Genomic DNA, 17,243 nt, shown 5'->3' with positions numbered 1-17,243 from the left:
AAGATCTGTGATGCTTATTAGCAGCCCAGTGGGGCCACCTATGAGGGAAGGCAAGCCTGTGATTTATGGTATACTAGGTCTGAGGTCAAAGAAGGGGTGGTCATCGCAGGGTGGGCCTTCCACCATAGAGCACCAACAGGCCAAAAGAAGAGGGTCCTGACCTCCGCCATCCCCTGGCCCAGGGCTGAGGACCGGCAGTCAGTAGACTGGAGGAGGGAGACGGGTTGGAATGAGCTGCCCAAACCAGAGGCAGGGCCTGGACTGCTGGGCTGGGGGAGAGGACAGCTGAAGTGAGGAACTCTTGGATATTCCTTGGAATGGGAGCAGTTTAGTGGTCGCCAGGTTAGTGGGGGATTCAGCTGGAAGAAGCTTCTGGAGGGAGGATCGAAAGAGAACAAAGTCCCAGTAGCTCGGGTGCCTCTGAGGTGCAGTGAGAGGAACATTCGGAGGGCAGGGCCTTGAGAAGAAGAGGGCAGGGGAGCAAAGGACGAGTGACAGGAGGCCGGCTGCAGGCGGGGCTAGCGAGCAGGACGGGCATGGAGTCGTCCACCTCAGGCCTCTGCCAGAGCAGGAGCACACACTCCCTTTCCGGGAATCGCCAAGTGCTAGGCCTCTGCCGTGATGGACAGTGAGGAAGTCTCACAGGCTTTTCCCCTCAGGAAGATGGACCTGTTTCACTCCTGGTCCGATGAGACGCTCTGGAAGCTCGTAGTCCTGGGGAAGGTAGAGAAGTTCTCCTACGGGCAGCTGATCTCAAAGGACTTTATAGAATCGTCCTCCATCATGTTTGTCTGTGAGGTGAGAGGTCTGGGGTGGGGGTGGTGATGCTAAGGAGACCATGGCTAGTCTGGCGTCCTGTGACCAGGTGCCTGGGTGGAGCCCTGGTTTGTCATATGTCCTTTTCTTTAATTTTTTTTTTTTTGACCTGGACCATTTTTTAAAAGTCTTTATTGAATTTGTTACAATATTGTTTCTTTTCTTTTTTAATGTTTTGTTCTTTTGGCCATGAGGCATGTGGGATCTTTGTTCCCTGAGCAGGGATTGAGCCCCTTCCCTTGCACTGGAAGGTGAGTTCCTAACCACTAGACCACCAGGGAAGTCCCAGCACATCCTTTTCTGAGCACATCCTGGTTGCTTCGAAAATTCCTTGGACAAAGGACCCTGATGGGCTTCAGTCCATGGGGTTGCAAAGAGTCACAACTGAGTGACTGAGTTTAAAAAAGCAAAGGACACTCTTTGGCCTCCCACCCTCAGAGGGTTTCTGTGATCGTTAAGATACAGAGCTGTTCCATCAGAAAGAAGGCAAGTGTTGGGGGAGGGTTCTCTTTCCTTGAGCTCATCTATGTGTTTATTTATAGATACATATTTAAATTATGCATTTGGCAATTGAATTTTAAGGATTCCAGATCACTTTTAAAAATTATTATCTTAAAATTGTAAAAGTGATAATGACTGTATTATAAAAATTTCCAGGAAGAGGAGAAAATGAGCTCATCACCTCCGAATAGATTTTCAAAAGTGATATTTCTTAGAATCACCATTTTTTTGACTCTCAGAGCAAATTGCTTTCCAGAAGGGGGGCTCCACTTTCTCTAGCTCCCAGCAACATAAGCTTTGCCAGTGCTACCAACCTCTGCCAGTCGCTCTTTCAAAGGTTTTTTTAATTCAATAGGTGACAGTTATTACCTCTTTGAGGATTTAACTTATATATATTCTTTTAGATTATTAGCAAGATTAATCTTGTTTACTATATAGATTTTGTCTTTTCCAATAATTTCATAGGTATGGTTACTACCTCTTTGAGAATTTAATTTACATAATTTTCCTGATTACTAACGAGATTAATCCTATTTGTTTACTATCTAAATTTTGTATTTTGCGAATTGCTTTATGTCTTTTGCCAACTTCTCTGTTGGTTGATAATGAAAAGAAAATTTTAAATTTATTGTGTGTTTACTGTGTAACCAAAGGATGTTGCTATTGTCATCATTCCTGTTTTATAGACACGAAAGGGACGGTGTTAAGTGGCTTGTTCAAGTTCACGCAGTTGATCAGGGGCAGAGGCAGGGTTGAACCCAGATCTGTCTGACCCCAAGGCTCCTTTTCCCAGAAGCTGGGGCTTGGGATTGACTTGAGTCCACCTTTCTGTCAACTGTTGACTCTGCTCAAACCCCTAAGTAGCTCATGATCACCACCAACATCCTCATCATCAAAACCACCATTTCGGGGGGGAGGGGCTCTTCACTCCTGTGCATCATTAATCTTGTTTTGCGTTACTTTGGAATAGGTAGTACTTCACATGGTTCAAAATTCAAAATACTGACAAAAGTGATGGCTCTCTTTCCCCTCTCTTCCCCATTCGATCCCTCCTCACAGACCACCCCCGGCACCAGTTTCTTATGTCTGTTCTGCACACGTTGTCTGTGTACACAGGCAAATGCATGTGTGTGTTTTTTCCTTTTTTTTTCATAAGTCGCATCACCGTATACAGACTCTTCTGCACTTTGCTGTTTCACTTATAAGTGTTTCTATAGGTTGTTCCATATCAGTACCTAAAGAACTTACTCATTCTCTCTTAACATTGTGTAGTATTTTCCTGTATGGTTGTATTTTAATTTATCTAACCAGTTCCCTAATTGATGGATATTTAGGTTATCTCTACACTTGCTTTTTCAAACAGTGCTTTGATGAATAGCCATGTATCAAGTACCATTCCACCATAAATCTTCACCAGAGCTCTACCAGGAAGGTATTATTATTCCAAGTTTAGGAAGCTGAGGCTAAGATGCCTTAGGAAAGGCCACCCAGCTAGCCAGTGGCAGAGCCAGAACTCTGCCCCCGGACTTTTAGTATCTCTCATAGACCTATGGTTTACATGTTAAACCAACACAAACATTTGGCAAGTTTTTGCCAAGGTCATGACACATTGGTTCAGGCCCTGGAGGGATACAAAGGTGGAAAAGGCTGGTTCTCTCTCTTTATATATATTCTCCACTAGATTCTGTGTGTAGGCAAACAAAGTTGTCTGTGCCAGTTACCGAGCAATTAGTGCAAACTCTATGAATTATAAGGATTCAGGATAGGAAACTCTTTAAAGTCTGAAGGCTCTCAGGAGGGCTTCCTGGAGAAGGTGAGGTGGGGGATTAGCCTTGAAAAATAGGGCCCTTAGACAAAAGCAGCAGAGAAGGCAATGGCACCCCACTCCAGTACTCTTGCCTGGAGAATCCCAGGGGCAGAGGAGCCTGGTGGGCTGCCATCTATGGGGTCGCACAGAGTTGGACACGACTGAAGTGACCTAGCAGCAGCAGCAGCAAACAAAAGCAGGGGTCCAGATTGGTTATGTGCTGGAGCTGGCTTCTCCTGGCCGGTGAAAGCTGATTGTTAAGTTCTCAGGAATGTATTTAATTTATTTAATTACAATTAATATTGAAAACAAGGCTATTAATACTGAAAAACGTATCATTCCTGAGCGTTATTGCATTTTACTGTTATCTGTGCGCTTGAGGTTACTTTTGCCTGTCATATCCGTATGGTGGAAATCTAAACCACCGTGCACGTCTCTTCTCAATTCCGTGTTCAGTGACTTCCCTCCCGCTGCTAGCTGAAAATCAGCCATAGTGGAAGTATGTATACAAGGGAAATAGGCAGACACTCTTAAGTCAGGTCCTGATTTATGACCTTGCTGACTGTCTTAAGAAAGCTATACAGAAAATATTTATAATGGAGACTAAATTGCACAGTGGGCTGGGTCTCTAGCTGTTACATTGTAAAGAGAACAAAATTAAGGAAATGTTTTTCCAGTATTTAAGAAAGACTCATCATAGATTCATCATAAAAGTCCTCACTGATGAAGCGGTGAAGTTCTGATATGCACAGTGTTGTTTAGTCTCAAAGTCACGTCCAACTCTTTTGCGACCCTCTGGACTGTAGCCCACCAGGCTCCTCTGTCCATGGGGTTTCCCAGGCAAGGATACTGGAGTGGGTTGCCATTTCCTTCTCCAGGGGATCTTCCTGACCCAAGGATCAGACCGGCATCTCCTGCGTTGGCAGGTGGGTTCTTTACCATTGAGCCACCAGGAAAGTTAATGTACATAGTGTTAAAACTGAAAGAGGTTTCAGTGTAATGAATATAACTTATATGAGGGTGAGAAATAGTTTACCAGTGGATTACAAGTCAGACTTATTAATTATTTGGGGAAAAGAGTAGTTTGGCACGTAACTTAATTTGTCAAACCATGGTTGAACTGTGACTACAGACTAGCCACAGGCATATGAGTTCAGCCAACATCAACGAAAGCGTTCTGTGAGAATCAGTTGGCTATATAGAATTTCCAATAAGAGTGTGGTACATTTTACTACTGTTTATAAGTTGTGTGTAACGCACCCTTCATAACAATAAAATGTATAGACCTGCATACACTTTACCCAAGAGCCGGTTGTTTGAGCATCTCCGGGAGTGTGTTTGTGTTGTGATTCTGTGTTCAGTCCCAGAGAACAGTCAAGTCTGGCTAGTGTAAGCAGGAAAGGGATTTACTGTAAGCGGGATGTTAAATGGCTAACAGATTTACTAGTGAGGGGAGACCTGAATAAACAGGCTTTGGACTGAAAATGACTCTCACATAGCTTCAGACCAGAATCCAGACCTGGACTGTCCCTGATACTTGCTGCCCCGGCCAAGTTTAGGAAGCCACCTTTACAACCACTGTCTCCACTGACAAAGTGGATGTCCCTCAGTTCCATAACCAGGCCTTGCCCAGGTTCATTGGATTGGTGGAAGCTAAATCACATCCAGGGACTTCCCTGATGGTCCAGTGGTTAGGAATCCGCCTGCCAATGCAGGGGACATAGATTTGATCCCTGGTCCGGGAAGATCATAATCCCTGGTCCGGGAAGATCCCACATGCCGCAGGGCAACTAAGCCCATGTGCCACACCCACTGAAGCCCACCCCTCTGAGAGCCTGTGCCCCGCAACAAGAGAAGCCACTGCAACGAGAAGCCCGCACACCGCAGCTAGAGAAAGCCTGCACACGGCAACAAAGCCCCAGCACAGCCCCAAATAAATAAATACAAGAATAAAAAAAAAAAACCCCATCCAGAGCCTGAGCAGCAGGGGAGCTTGGGAAATGTAGTGTTTGGCTCCTGGCCTCTACACGCTTAACGCGGAAGGGGGATTGAATGCACAGAATCTGACCCAGAGGAGGGTGAGGATGAGGGTGAGGTCCTTGCCAGTGGAGGGCGGGGAATGGTTTGGTAAGTCTGGAGAATCCTCTTGTCGTGTGAGGAGAGGTGGGAGAGGGCCTAGAGGAGGAACTGGTAGGGGAGAGCCCTGAAGGCCAACCTGTGTGCTGAGTCGCTTCAGCCGTGTCCGACTCGGTGCAGTCCTATGGACTGTAGCCCGCCAGGCTCCCCTGTCCATGGGACTCTCCAGGCAAGAATATGGAGTGGGTTGCCATTCCTTCTCCAGGGGCTCTTCCCGACCCAGGGATCGAACCTACATCTCTTACATCTCCTGCATTGGCAGGCAGGTTCTCCACTCCTAGCGCCACCTGGCAAGGCCAACCTCAGTAATTTACTATTCCTTCTCCTCCCTGACTTCTGCTTCCTCTTTCCTAAAATTTTGGGGTGATCGCCTCCAAAGCCAGGAAGGCCATGTGTCCCCCCAGTTGACTCTAAGCTCTTTTGATACTATATAACCAGGAAAGATGAGGGAGATGAGTGGCGAGGGGTATAAATTCAAGACTTCCTTTAATCAGCATGATAATGACATCCTGACTAACAGAAAGTTCTTACTCTGGTTGAGCCTTCATTTCTTCATCTGTAAAATGAGACTGTGTACTTACTTCATAGTCTGTGAGGATGAGATTAGTTTAGCACAGGCTCACTCTACTCAGTCATCTTCTAATCCAGTGGTTCTCGAAGTGTTGTTGCTGGACCAGCAGCATCAGCATCGCTTGGGAACTCACTAAAAAATTCAGCTTCTTAGGCCCACGCAAGAGCTAGTAAACCCAAAACTCTGGGAGGACAGAGCTCAGTACTCTGTGTCCTGGCAACACTGACCTCTGCCTCCAAGTGATTCTGATGTGCACTAAAGCTGGAGGGCCCCTGACCTAGGGGAAGAGTTTTTAAATTTTGGTACGCATAAAGAACTCCTAGCATGCTTCTTAAGAAGGCAGAGCCCTGCCTCATCCCAGAGACTCTGCTTCATTAACTCTGGAAATCTGCTTCTAAATAAGCGTCACAGCTGATTTCTGATGCTTGAATTTCATTCTGAGAAAAATAATATAGATGTCACAAAGTGACAGCAGGTAGAGGGCCCCTTGACTAGCAGATGAGTTGACTAGTCCCTTACAGTCTTCTGTTAAAACCCAACTTATGGGACTTCCCTGGTGGTCCAGTGGTTAGGAATCTGCCTTCCAATATAGGGGACGTGGGTTTGACCCCTAGTTGGGGAACTAAGATCCCACCGCAACTACTGAGCGCACATGCTCTGGAGCCCTGGAGCCACAACTAGAAAAGCCTGAGTAGGCAAAAGAAGCAGAACCCCTGATTTAATTGTTAATGTGAAGATTCTATAATACGTGAAAATTCTGATCTCTGGCTTCTTCTGAATATTCAGAAGATCAGGCAACACCAGGGTGTATTCTGGTGTGGCCCTTCTGGCCGGAGTTGAAGAGCACCTGCCACGTCTAAAGGGACTGTTCTTTTTCCTCATTTTTATTTCCCACCTGGCCATCTGTTTGAACAGTTGTCCCCACTCCGATAGTTTACTCTTATTGTCACTAGAGGGAGAAATCGGCCTTGGGTGGCTGGGTGTCCTTGGGGCCTGGGCAAAGTTGGAGAACATGATTTCTGCTAGCATTGCAAACATAATTAATGCCCGTAATCAACTCATTTTGAACAGTTTATCATTTGGGAACACATGGTGAAATTGTTTTCTCCACAGATTCAGATGCGATTAAACACCCATGAGACTCCAGAAAGAACTGCTCATGTGTATTTTTCTAGTACCTGCAGTTCCCGATGGATAAATGTTTGTTGAATGAATGTTGAATAAAGCTCCTAACACAATGCCTGGAATATAATAAGGGCTTATTAAAATGTTTGATCTCTTCAACAGTAATCTATCTTGAACATTAATCCTAATGGGTCTCTTAGAGTTCCTACTAAAAAAGATTAAGATTGGGAATTCCCTGACTTTCTAGTGGTTAGGACTCCATGCTTACACTGACAAGGGCCTGGCTTCAGTTCCTGGTTGGGGAACTAAAAGTCCACAAGCTGTGTGATGTGGCCAAATTTTTTTTAAAAAATTAAGGCCTAATAAAGATATGAAATGCACATGAAAAATGACATATCTTTCTTATCTCTCGGATTAGGAAAGATTAAAAGGGCTGTGAAAACCAAGTTGTCAGTGTATTACACAGATGTATTACAGTGGGTTCTGTTATGCACTGTTGGGGAGAGTGTAAACTTATCTAACGTATCTAGAGGGTTGGTTGACAATATATATCAAATTTTAAAATATGTATAACGTCCTTAATGGTGATTTTTTTTTTTTTTAGTTCTCATGCTGTTTAGCTATTTGAATTTTTAAATTATGAGTAGATAGCATTTTCATTTTTAAAAAGGACCTCAAACCGCTTGCATGAAGCAAGTAAAACAAAAAAGAGCTTATCTTCAAAGCCTGTCCTGCTTGGAGCTGGGGTTGACCCCTCTGCTCGTGTCCCTTACGTGTCCAGGGCATCTGTGAAGTCCTGAGGTTGATAGACCTTGAGAGCTCACCCTTCTACCATAAGTTCATCTGGGAGCATCTGCAGCTCATAGACGACGGACCTCCAAACATCCACCTCAAAGGTAAGCCGACACCCACATCCGGCGGCCAGCAGGGGGCGCTTGATCCTGCAGCTTCCGGGTGCCTGGTCCACCGCAACTTGCAGAAACCTAGAGCTAGAAAAGCCTGGCAGGATAGACAATCTTCTACCAGCTGTGGAAACCGGGTCCACACGGCCTCCAGGTGAGGCTTCTGTGGACCCCTGCAGCCCCTTTCAGCCTTTCCCCTCGGCCTCAGGTTCTTCTAGGGAGAGGGGTGGAGAAAAGATAGCCTGGGGCTAGCCAGAGCTGGGTGTGAGTTCCACTGATTAGCAGGGCGACTTTGGTGAGTACTCAGGCCTCTGGGCCTGGTGTCTTGGAGTCTGTCGTTGTGTGTTGTGGTTAAGAGAATAGGCCTAGGGGCCTTCTCTTACTCGCTGTGAACACTGGGCAAGTGATTCTGTGTGCCTGCACACTGATGCCCTCAGAGTCTGTAAGGCAGACTCTGGTCTCTACCATGTAGGCTTGTTATAAAATAAAGCAAATGAATATATAACACTCTTAGAACACTACCTAGATGTGTTAGTACATAGATGATGTTCACTGTCGTTATCACAGAGGTTGCTACTGAATGAGGGGACATCTTGTATGCACAGTGCCTAGGAGGTACTCAGTAAATTTCAGTTCTCTTCTCACGTCTGTCCTTTTTCTCTCTTTTCCATTGCTAATCCACCAGAGAAAAAGCTATATCTCACACTTTTTTCCCCAATTTTTTTTTTTTTACTATGGTAAAATACACATAACATAAAGTTTACTGTCTTTATTTTTAAGCACACAGTTCAGCAGTATGAAGTACATTCTTTTTCTCCTCTGCCTTCTTTTGGATTATTTTATATGATTCCATTTCATCTTCTGTGTTGGCTTAGTAGCTCTGTCATGTTGTTTTAGTGGTTGCTTTGTAGTTTGTTGTATATACCTTTAACTTATCGCAGACTGCCTTCAAGTGGTATTATGCCGTTTCACGTACAGAATCAGAACCTTGCAGCAGTATCCCTGTGTTTCTCCCCTCTCAGATGTTGTGCTATTGTTATGCATTCTACCTTCAGATATGTTAAAAACCTTACAACACATGGTTATTATTTTTGCTTCAAATAATTGTATTTTAAACATTTAAATAATAAGAACAAAACTATTTTGTCTTTATGTGGGACCATTCCTGATTTTTTCATGCCTTTGTATAGATTAGATTTCCATAGTACCATTTCTTCCTGCCCAAAGTGCTTCCTTTAACATTTCTTTCAGTTTTTCTATCTTTAAGAATGATTTTGTATTAATTTTATAAATAAATTTTTTATTGGGTACAGAATTCAGGATTTACAGTTTTTGTGGGTTTTTTTTTTGCTCAATATTTTAAAGACTTGCCTTAAAGTCTGTCTTCTGGCTCACATTGTTTTCAGTAAAAAGTCTGCCAAAATTCTTACCTTTGTATAATCTCTTTGCATAACTTTTTATATCCTTTATACATTCTATGCCTTTTTGCCGAGGTTGTTTTTTTTCCTTCCAGTTTTATCAAAATACAATTGACATGTAACACTATGTAAGTTTAAGGTAAACAGAAAGATGGTTGACTTACAAATCATCATGAAATGATTACCACAATAAATTTAGTGAACATTAATCATTTCATACAGATACAAAATAAAAGAAAAAGAAAAGAATTTTCTTGTGATAAGAACTCTTAGGATTTACTCTTATCAATTTTCTTATATAACATATAGTGATGTTAGTTATATTAATCATGTACATTGCACCTCTGTTACTTAGTATTTATCTTATAAATGGATGTTTGTACCTTTTGACCACCTTCAGCCAGTTCCTTCTCCCTTACACTCCACCTTTGGTAACCACAAATCTGATCTCTTTTTCTATGAGTTCGTTTGTTTATTTTTGAAGTAAAACTGACCCATAACAGTATGTTAGTTCCTGGTGTACAATGGAGCAATTCAATGTAAGTGGTAAAATCATCACCACTACCCTGCCCTGGTTAGTTTAAAATTTTTCTTTTTATCAGTTTTAAGCAATTTGATTACACTGTGCCTTGGAAAAATTTTCATCATGTTTCTGTGCTTGGAGATTCATTTAATTTTTGGATCTTTGGGTTTATATTTTTCATCAGATTTGGAATCTTTAACCATTATTTTTAAAATGCTCTTTTTTTCTCCTCCACTTTGGAGACTCAAATCATATGTATATTGGGCTGCTTGAAGTTGTTTTACTGATGCTCTAATAATATTTTGCTGTTGTCTTTTTTCCTCTCTGTCATTTTAAATAATTTCTATTGCTATGTGTTTGACTTTATCAGTCTTTCTTCTGCATTGTCTAATCTGCTATTAATCCCATCCAATACATTTTTTCATTTCAGACCTTGCAGTTTTCACATCTAGAAATTTGATTTGGGGCTTTAAAAAAATAATTTCTATTTTTCTGCTTAATGTACACAAAATTTCCCCTTTGGAATACAATGATAGTAACTATTTTAATGTCCTTACATACTAATTCTGTCATCTGTATCATTTCTGAGTCAGTGTCAATTCTTTGCTTTTTCTCTTTATATGGTTCATATTTTCCTACTTCTTTGCATGTTTGTTAAATTTTCACAGAATGCCAGAAACTAAATTTTGAGTGCTGCATATTTTAAAATTCCTGTAAATATTTCTTAGATTTGTTTCTGGGATGCAGGTCAGTTATTTGGAAATATTTTAATCTTTTAAAAACTAGCACTTAGACTTTGGTAGGTAAGATCAGAGCAGTTAATCTAGAGCTAGTTTTGTCCCATTTATGAGACAAAACCATTTTTACTTATGAGGCTTTCTAATCTAGCTGTTGGGAACAGGAACTGTTTCTGGTCTTTTGAGAACTCTGACGATTTAAACCTCATCTCTAAATATTTTGGGTGTTTCTTTTCCCAGCCTTGGGTATTACTACTGTTACTATTATGCAATATCTATTACTGCAGAACAAATTATCCCAAACCTAATGACTTAAAACAATACTTATTATTTCTCAGTTCCTGTGGGTCAGAATTTTGAGCATGGCTTAGCCAAGTGCCTCTGGCTCAAGTTCTCTTATGAGGTTGCAGCTGTCTTCCAGGGGCTGTGTTCTCATGTGAAGACTCAGTTAAGAGGGACCCACTTCCAAGGTCATTTAATGGCTGTTTGCAAACTTTACTTAGTCCCTCATCTTGTGAGTATCTCTACAGGGCTATTTTTCTGACATGACAGCTTGCTTCCCCTGGAGAGAGAGAGAGCAACAGAGTATATCCAAGGGCGAAAGCCACAATCTTTAAAACCTCATCTCAAAAGTGACATCCTGTCACTTCTGCTGTATTCTCTCTGTTAGAATCAAACCCAGCCCACACTTAATGGAAGGACAGTACACACCTGTGTGGCCATTAGGAGGTGGGAATCATTGAGAGCCGTCTTAGCGGCTGCATTCCGCTGGTGGTTTCCTGACATTATATGTGTGTTGCTGAGCACTCAGCTGAGACTGAAGGAGACCCTTGGAAGATCTTCAGACCTCTCTCCTGAGCAGCTCTCTCCTCTCCGGAACTGTGCTCTGTGAACTCCAGCTGCCTTGTCTTCTCTGGCACTCTCGCTTCTGTCACGTTAATTTGGAGAGATGGCTGGAGTCCTCCTGGGTTTCCCTTTGCTGCACCATTGTCCAGAAAGCCTCCAGGTGGTCGGTTGGGGCAATAGAAGAGCTCATCTCATTTGTTTTCTATCTTGCAGGGATAATGATTCTTCATGGCCTGATGCCCAATGTCTTGAAAACCATTTTTTTTCTGTGTATTGAGCCCAGTATTTTCTGAGGAGGCAATGGCAACCCACTCCAGTACTCTTGCCTGGAAAATCCCATGGACGGAGGAGCCTGGTGCCCTGCAGTCAATGGGGTCGCAAAGAGTCGGACACGACTGAGCAACTTCACTTTCACTTTTCACTTTCATGCATTGGAGAAGGAAATGGATTCACTTTCATGCATTGGAGAAGGAAATGGCAACCCACTCCAGTGTTCTTGCCTGGAGAATCCCAGGGACGGGGGAGCCTGGTGGGCTGCCGTCTATGGGGTCGCACAGAGTTGGACATGACTGAAGCAACTTAGCAGCAGCAGCAGCCCAGTATTTTATTAGTTTCTGGTGAGAGGGTAGATCTAGTGGATCTAGTCCCTTTTACTCTGGTTGGAAGCAAAAATCTAGATCTGTGGTTCTTAATAGCTGAGTTGTATTCTCTTGTACGGACATACTACAATTAAACCAATTATATTTTACAAATACTTTGGGTTATTTTCAGTTTTTCGCTATTACCCTACTGTGGTGAATTTCCTGGTGTGTTTATCTTTGCATACTTGTGCACAGAAACATATTGGATAAATTCTTAGAATTACTGGATCAAGTAATCGGTCTAGTGTGTACTGGCAGTGCATTTAAAATGTTGATAAATATTGCTACAACGTCTTCTAAATAGGTTGTATTTAGGGTTTTTTTTTTTTTTTTTTAATGTGCTCTGTTTTTCCAGTACTACTCCTTGTGTAGTTTGGATTTACTTCTACTAACATTAATTTTAATTTTAACAATTAATTCTAACACTGGGGCTCTTTTTTTTTTTTTTACTTTGCTGCTCAGCTTGTGAGATCTTAGTTCCCTGAGCAGGAATTGACCTCCTACCATGGCAGTGATAGCCTAACTACTAGGCCACCAGGGAACTCTCAGGAGGTCTGTTTTTTAAATTAATGTCATTAAGATTCAATTTTCATAAAATAAAAGACACAAATTTAAAGTGTGTAGTTCAGTGAGTTTTACCAAATTTACATCTGTTGTAACCACCACAACCAAGTTATAGAACATTTCTAGCACCCCTAAAAGTTCCCTTGTGTCCCTTCCCAGTCAATCTCTATCCTTCTCCCCTGGCCCTGGGCAACTACTTATCCGTCTTCTATCACTGTAGGTTCCATTTGTCTTTCCTAGGGCTCCATGTAAATGGAATTATACAGTATGTACTTTTTAGTGTCTGGCTCCATTCACTCAGCGTAGCATAGCGTGGTATTCTCTTGGAAATCTTTTCAGTAGTTCTCACAGAGGGCCTGTAATGGTGCAGCCACTGTGCTAGGCCTAGTGCCTGCTCCGGGTTTTATGGCTGGCCATCCCTTTATCTTTTATTGCTACCCCTACCCCCAGTCCCAGTTTGAAAAACCAGATCAATGTCATCTGTTAATGGAAAGACACTAGCTTGGAATTAGAAACACCTGAGTTCAAATTCAAGCTTTGCCCCTTTGTGCTTAGTCACTCAGTTGTGTCCAACTCTTTGTGATGCCTTGGACTGTAGCCTGCCAGACTCCTGTGTCCATGGGATTCTCCAGGCAAGAATACTGGACTGGGTTGCCATGCCCTCCTCCAGGGGATCTTCCTGACCCAGGGATCGAGCCCAGGTCTCCCGCCTTGCAGGGGGATGCTTTACTGTCTGAGCCATCAGCGAAGCCCAAGAATACTGGAGTGGGTTAGCCTATCCCTTCTCCAGGGGATCTTCCCAACCCAGGAATCGAACCAGAGTCTCTGGCACTGCAGGCGGATTCTTTACCTGGAAGCCCTTCGGCCCTTTCCTGGGTGTTAAATTCTGCTTCTCATTTTCTCTCTTAGATCGGTCTAATGACATTCATCTGGATGTAATGGTTATAAAGCCCTAGCTCAGGGCCTGGCCCAGAGGGAAAATGTGCAGAAACCACAGTATTTTTCTTTTTTGTTCTTCTTAATTCCCCCGTGCATCCGACTCACCATGCATAAGACTGTGATACACCTCCAGACACCACCAGTTTTATCCTCATGTATGGAAAGAGTCGTTAATGTGTTTTCCTGTGCTTTCTCTAACAGGTTTATCTCCTGTGGAGAGATTTAAGGAATTCCAGATCAGGTCATATCCTGTACAGGATTTTAGTTTTCTGAAGCTTTTTCATCTCCAGAAAGCCCAGGAGCAAGAAGGATCCAGCTTCAGTAGGAAGATTAAAACCTCAGGAAATACTCTCCCAAAGACCTTTGGCTCAAAAATCAAGTAAGCTTTGCCCTTGACAGATTGGAGCGTTCAGAGTCTGGTTGAAAGGGGATATAACTTACAGGGCAGACTGTCAGGTATGCTGGGGGGAGAGCAGAGATAGCAATCACAACTTTCCCCCAAAGATTGGGGTGTCTGTAGAAGGCTGCCTAGGGGGACTTCCCTGGTGGTCCAGTGGTTAAGACTTTGCCTTCCAATACAGGGGGTATGGGTTTGATCCCTGGTTGGGGAGCCAAGATCCCATATGCCTTGTGGCCAGAAAACCAATATAAAATGGAAGCAATATTGTAATGAATTCAAATTCAAAAAAGACTTAAAAAAGAAGGCAGCTGAGAGAGGTCCTGGGTTTGATATTGGGGTCTACTTTCTCTGCCTCCAACTCACAAGGCCTCATCAGGCAGTCAGCTGCTTCCTTTCTCAGGGAGCCCATCTGAAGAAGAAGGGGCTGCATACATTTTTTGGTGGTGACTTTCTGTCTGTGTATCACTCGGCCTTTTTGAATCTGAGCTTTTTCATAAAGTCTACTCATCTAAGGGAGTCAGTAGATAAGGGCTTTAAAGTCAGTCCAATCGAGATTTGAACCTGGATTGGCCACTTGTTTTATGGATTGGCCAAAAAGTCTGATGAAATCCTCCTCTCCCAAGTCTCCTCCCTGTTTAAACCTCTACAATTCCTGACAGTCAGTCTCTCCCAGGGTTGGATTTTCTGTTTTCTCACCACCTGGGAGAAGGGAGGGGCGATCTTAACATGCAGTAGAGCAAGGGCCGATTATCGAGAGCTTCGAGCGAGTTCTCTTTAACAGGCTGTCAAATTTCAGGTCTAGGTGTTCTCATTTGATCAAATGTCCCATGATCCAAACCAAGCATGGTGATCTCCCCAAGGAGGCTGCGGTGGGGGCCTACATGAAGATCCACACCGTGGAGCAAGGAGAGGTCCTGGTAAGTGTGCAGAGAGCCTTGTTAACAATACAGTGTGTAACATGATGGGCTGAGGGTGCTAGATAATGAGAGTAAAGGTGTAAAAACATCCTTTTCTGGATTTGGTGATATTAAGGGATATTATTGACTTTTTAAGATGTGGTAATGTATTGTGGTTATGTTTTTTAAAAGGTCCTTATATTTAAGAGATATTGTTATGCCCAGAGTCCGAGTCCCCAAAACTGAGAGAATAAGACGTCCACAGCAATGCAAAAGCATAAAGGGGTTTATTGCTAGCTCGAGCTAGGGCTCAAGTCTCATCCAGCAGTGGAGTCTTGAGGAAAGAGCCCTGAGCTCTGACTCACAGCTGCTTTTATACAGGCGGTTCTTAGTACAGCTGGTGGGTAATGATTGGCTGAGCCATACATGGGCGCGATTTCCAAATCTTGCATCCCTATCTGGATTGGCTCAGGTTTGGCGCCATCGGGGACTTTCCCAGGGTGTGGTTCCCTGGGATCAAGACTCAGGTTTTAATCCGGTTTGGCACCAGAACTCTTCTAGGGTGGGGCTTCCCGGAATTATGACTCATGCTTACAAGAACCTGAGGCTTAGGCCTGGTGTGGGCTGTTGAACCTGTCATGGCTCAGGTTAGGTCCCAGCAATATATATATCCAAATATTTATAGATAAAATGGGACTTGCTTTAAAATAATCCAGGAAGAAGGCAAGGGTGTCTCTTCTCACTACTCGTACTCAGTGTTGTTTTGGAAGTCCTAGACAGTGCATTAAGAAAAGGAAATTAAACAAATACAGATAGGGAAGGAAAAAGCATAGCTTTCTTTGTTTGCAGGTGACATGATTGTCAATATAGGCAGTTCAAAAGAGTTAAAAAATGAAACAAAATAACAAAATAAAGAATAAGACAAATAAACAAACAAATAGAACAAATAAAACCTCCTGAGCTGATAAATGATTATAGCAAGGTCACAAGGGTATAAAGCAATGAACAGTTGTAATTTGAAATAAAAAATGCAGTGCCATTTACAATAGCACTAAAAAATGAAATACTTAGGTATAAATATAACAAAATATGTTCAGAAACTATATGCAGAAAACTATATAACTATAATGAAAGAATTCAAAGAAGATTTAAATAAATGGAAAAATAGTCTATGTTTGTGGATTGGAAGACGCAGTATCATTAACATGTCAGTTTGTCCCCACTTGATGTATAGATTCAGTGCAATCCAAATCAAAATCCCAGTAAGTTATTTTGTGGATATTGACAAACTGATGCTAAAATTTATACGGAAAGGTAAATATAAACAAACTGACAAATCCATACAGTGAATTGTTATTTGGCAATAAAAAGAAATTAGCGAACTATGAAAAGACGTGGCAAAGTTAAATGAATATTTCTCTTTTTTTTTTTTTGGCTCCAATTTGTGCCTTGAGAGATCTTAGTTCCCCAACCAGGGATTGCCCTTGGCCCCGGCAGTGAAAGTGCCAAATCCTAACCACTGGACCACCAAGGAATTCCCTTAGAATATTTCTAAGGGAAAGAAATCAATATGAAAAGATGCATCACTGCAGCTAGAGAAAGCCCACACATAGGAATTCCATTAGGAATACCCAGCCCAGCCAAAAATAAATAAAATTAACAAAGTCTGTAAGTACAAACGGATATAATGCATACATATGAGTAAATTAATAAATGAGGAGAAGACACAAATCTCACATGCAGAAGAATTCCAAATAATCTATGTAGATATGGTGTCCTCACTGCTCCTTAGGCGTGGACGGCACTTAGTGTCTTCCTTCCAAAGAGTACAGTATGGGAAGGAGGAAGAAAAGAATAATTTTACAGAGGAACAACTATTGAAAGTAAAATGCTGCCTGAGTCAGGCGATCAAGGCCAACATCAGCAGTAATAAATCATGTTGATAGTATGGCCCTTATTTATGAGATGATAAATGTGGGTGTGACGTGATGACAATGGTGTCCTACAGTCCTCTTCCCGGTCACCTATAACCCCCACCTAATGATGGGGGAAAAATCAGCCAGAATCTAATAGTGGGGCAACCCAAGACCTACCTGACTGGAACTCCTCAAAGCTGTCCGGATCATCATAAACAAGGTAGGTCCGAGAAACTGCCACATCCGAGAGGAACCTCAAGGGACTTGACAGGTAAGTGTAATGTGTCCTGGAGAGGACTGTGGAACAGAAAAAGGAAGTCTAAGTAACTCATTGACTTCAGTTATTGACGTGTGTCCATCGTGGTTCATTAACTGTAACAAAACTTTCACACAATGTGAGATCTTAACCGGGAAACTGATTAAGAGGTACCATCTTCTCAGTTTTTCTGTTAGTCTAAAATGGTTCTAAAGATTATCCAGGGACTTCCCTGGTGGTCCAGTGGTT

General features: G+C 42.6%; 1 protein-coding gene across 1 annotated transcript in view; it reads left to right on the top strand.

The window, feature by feature from the left end:
• Positions 1-17,243, top strand: part of CNBD2 (cyclic nucleotide binding domain containing 2) — a 49,886-nt gene that overhangs the window by 20,822 nt on the left and 11,821 nt on the right. Inside the window, exons 7-10 of the mRNA XM_040247411.1 lie at positions 660-798; positions 7,738-7,852; positions 13,728-13,905; positions 14,723-14,843. Coding sequence (XP_040103345.1) covers positions 660-798; positions 7,738-7,852; positions 13,728-13,905; positions 14,723-14,843 — 553 coding nt within the window. The remainder of the gene's footprint in view (positions 1-659; positions 799-7,737; positions 7,853-13,727; positions 13,906-14,722; positions 14,844-17,243) is intronic.

Source organism: Oryx dammah, unplaced genomic scaffold (assembly GCF_014754425.2).
Source record: "Oryx dammah isolate SB20612 unplaced genomic scaffold, SCBI_Odam_1.1 HiC_scaffold_10, whole genome shotgun sequence".
In the NCBI taxonomy this organism is placed as follows: Eukaryota; Metazoa; Chordata; class Mammalia; order Artiodactyla; family Bovidae; genus Oryx; species Oryx dammah.
The sequence above is the reverse complement of the archived record's forward strand: the minus strand, read 5'-3'. Positions and strand labels throughout refer to the sequence as shown.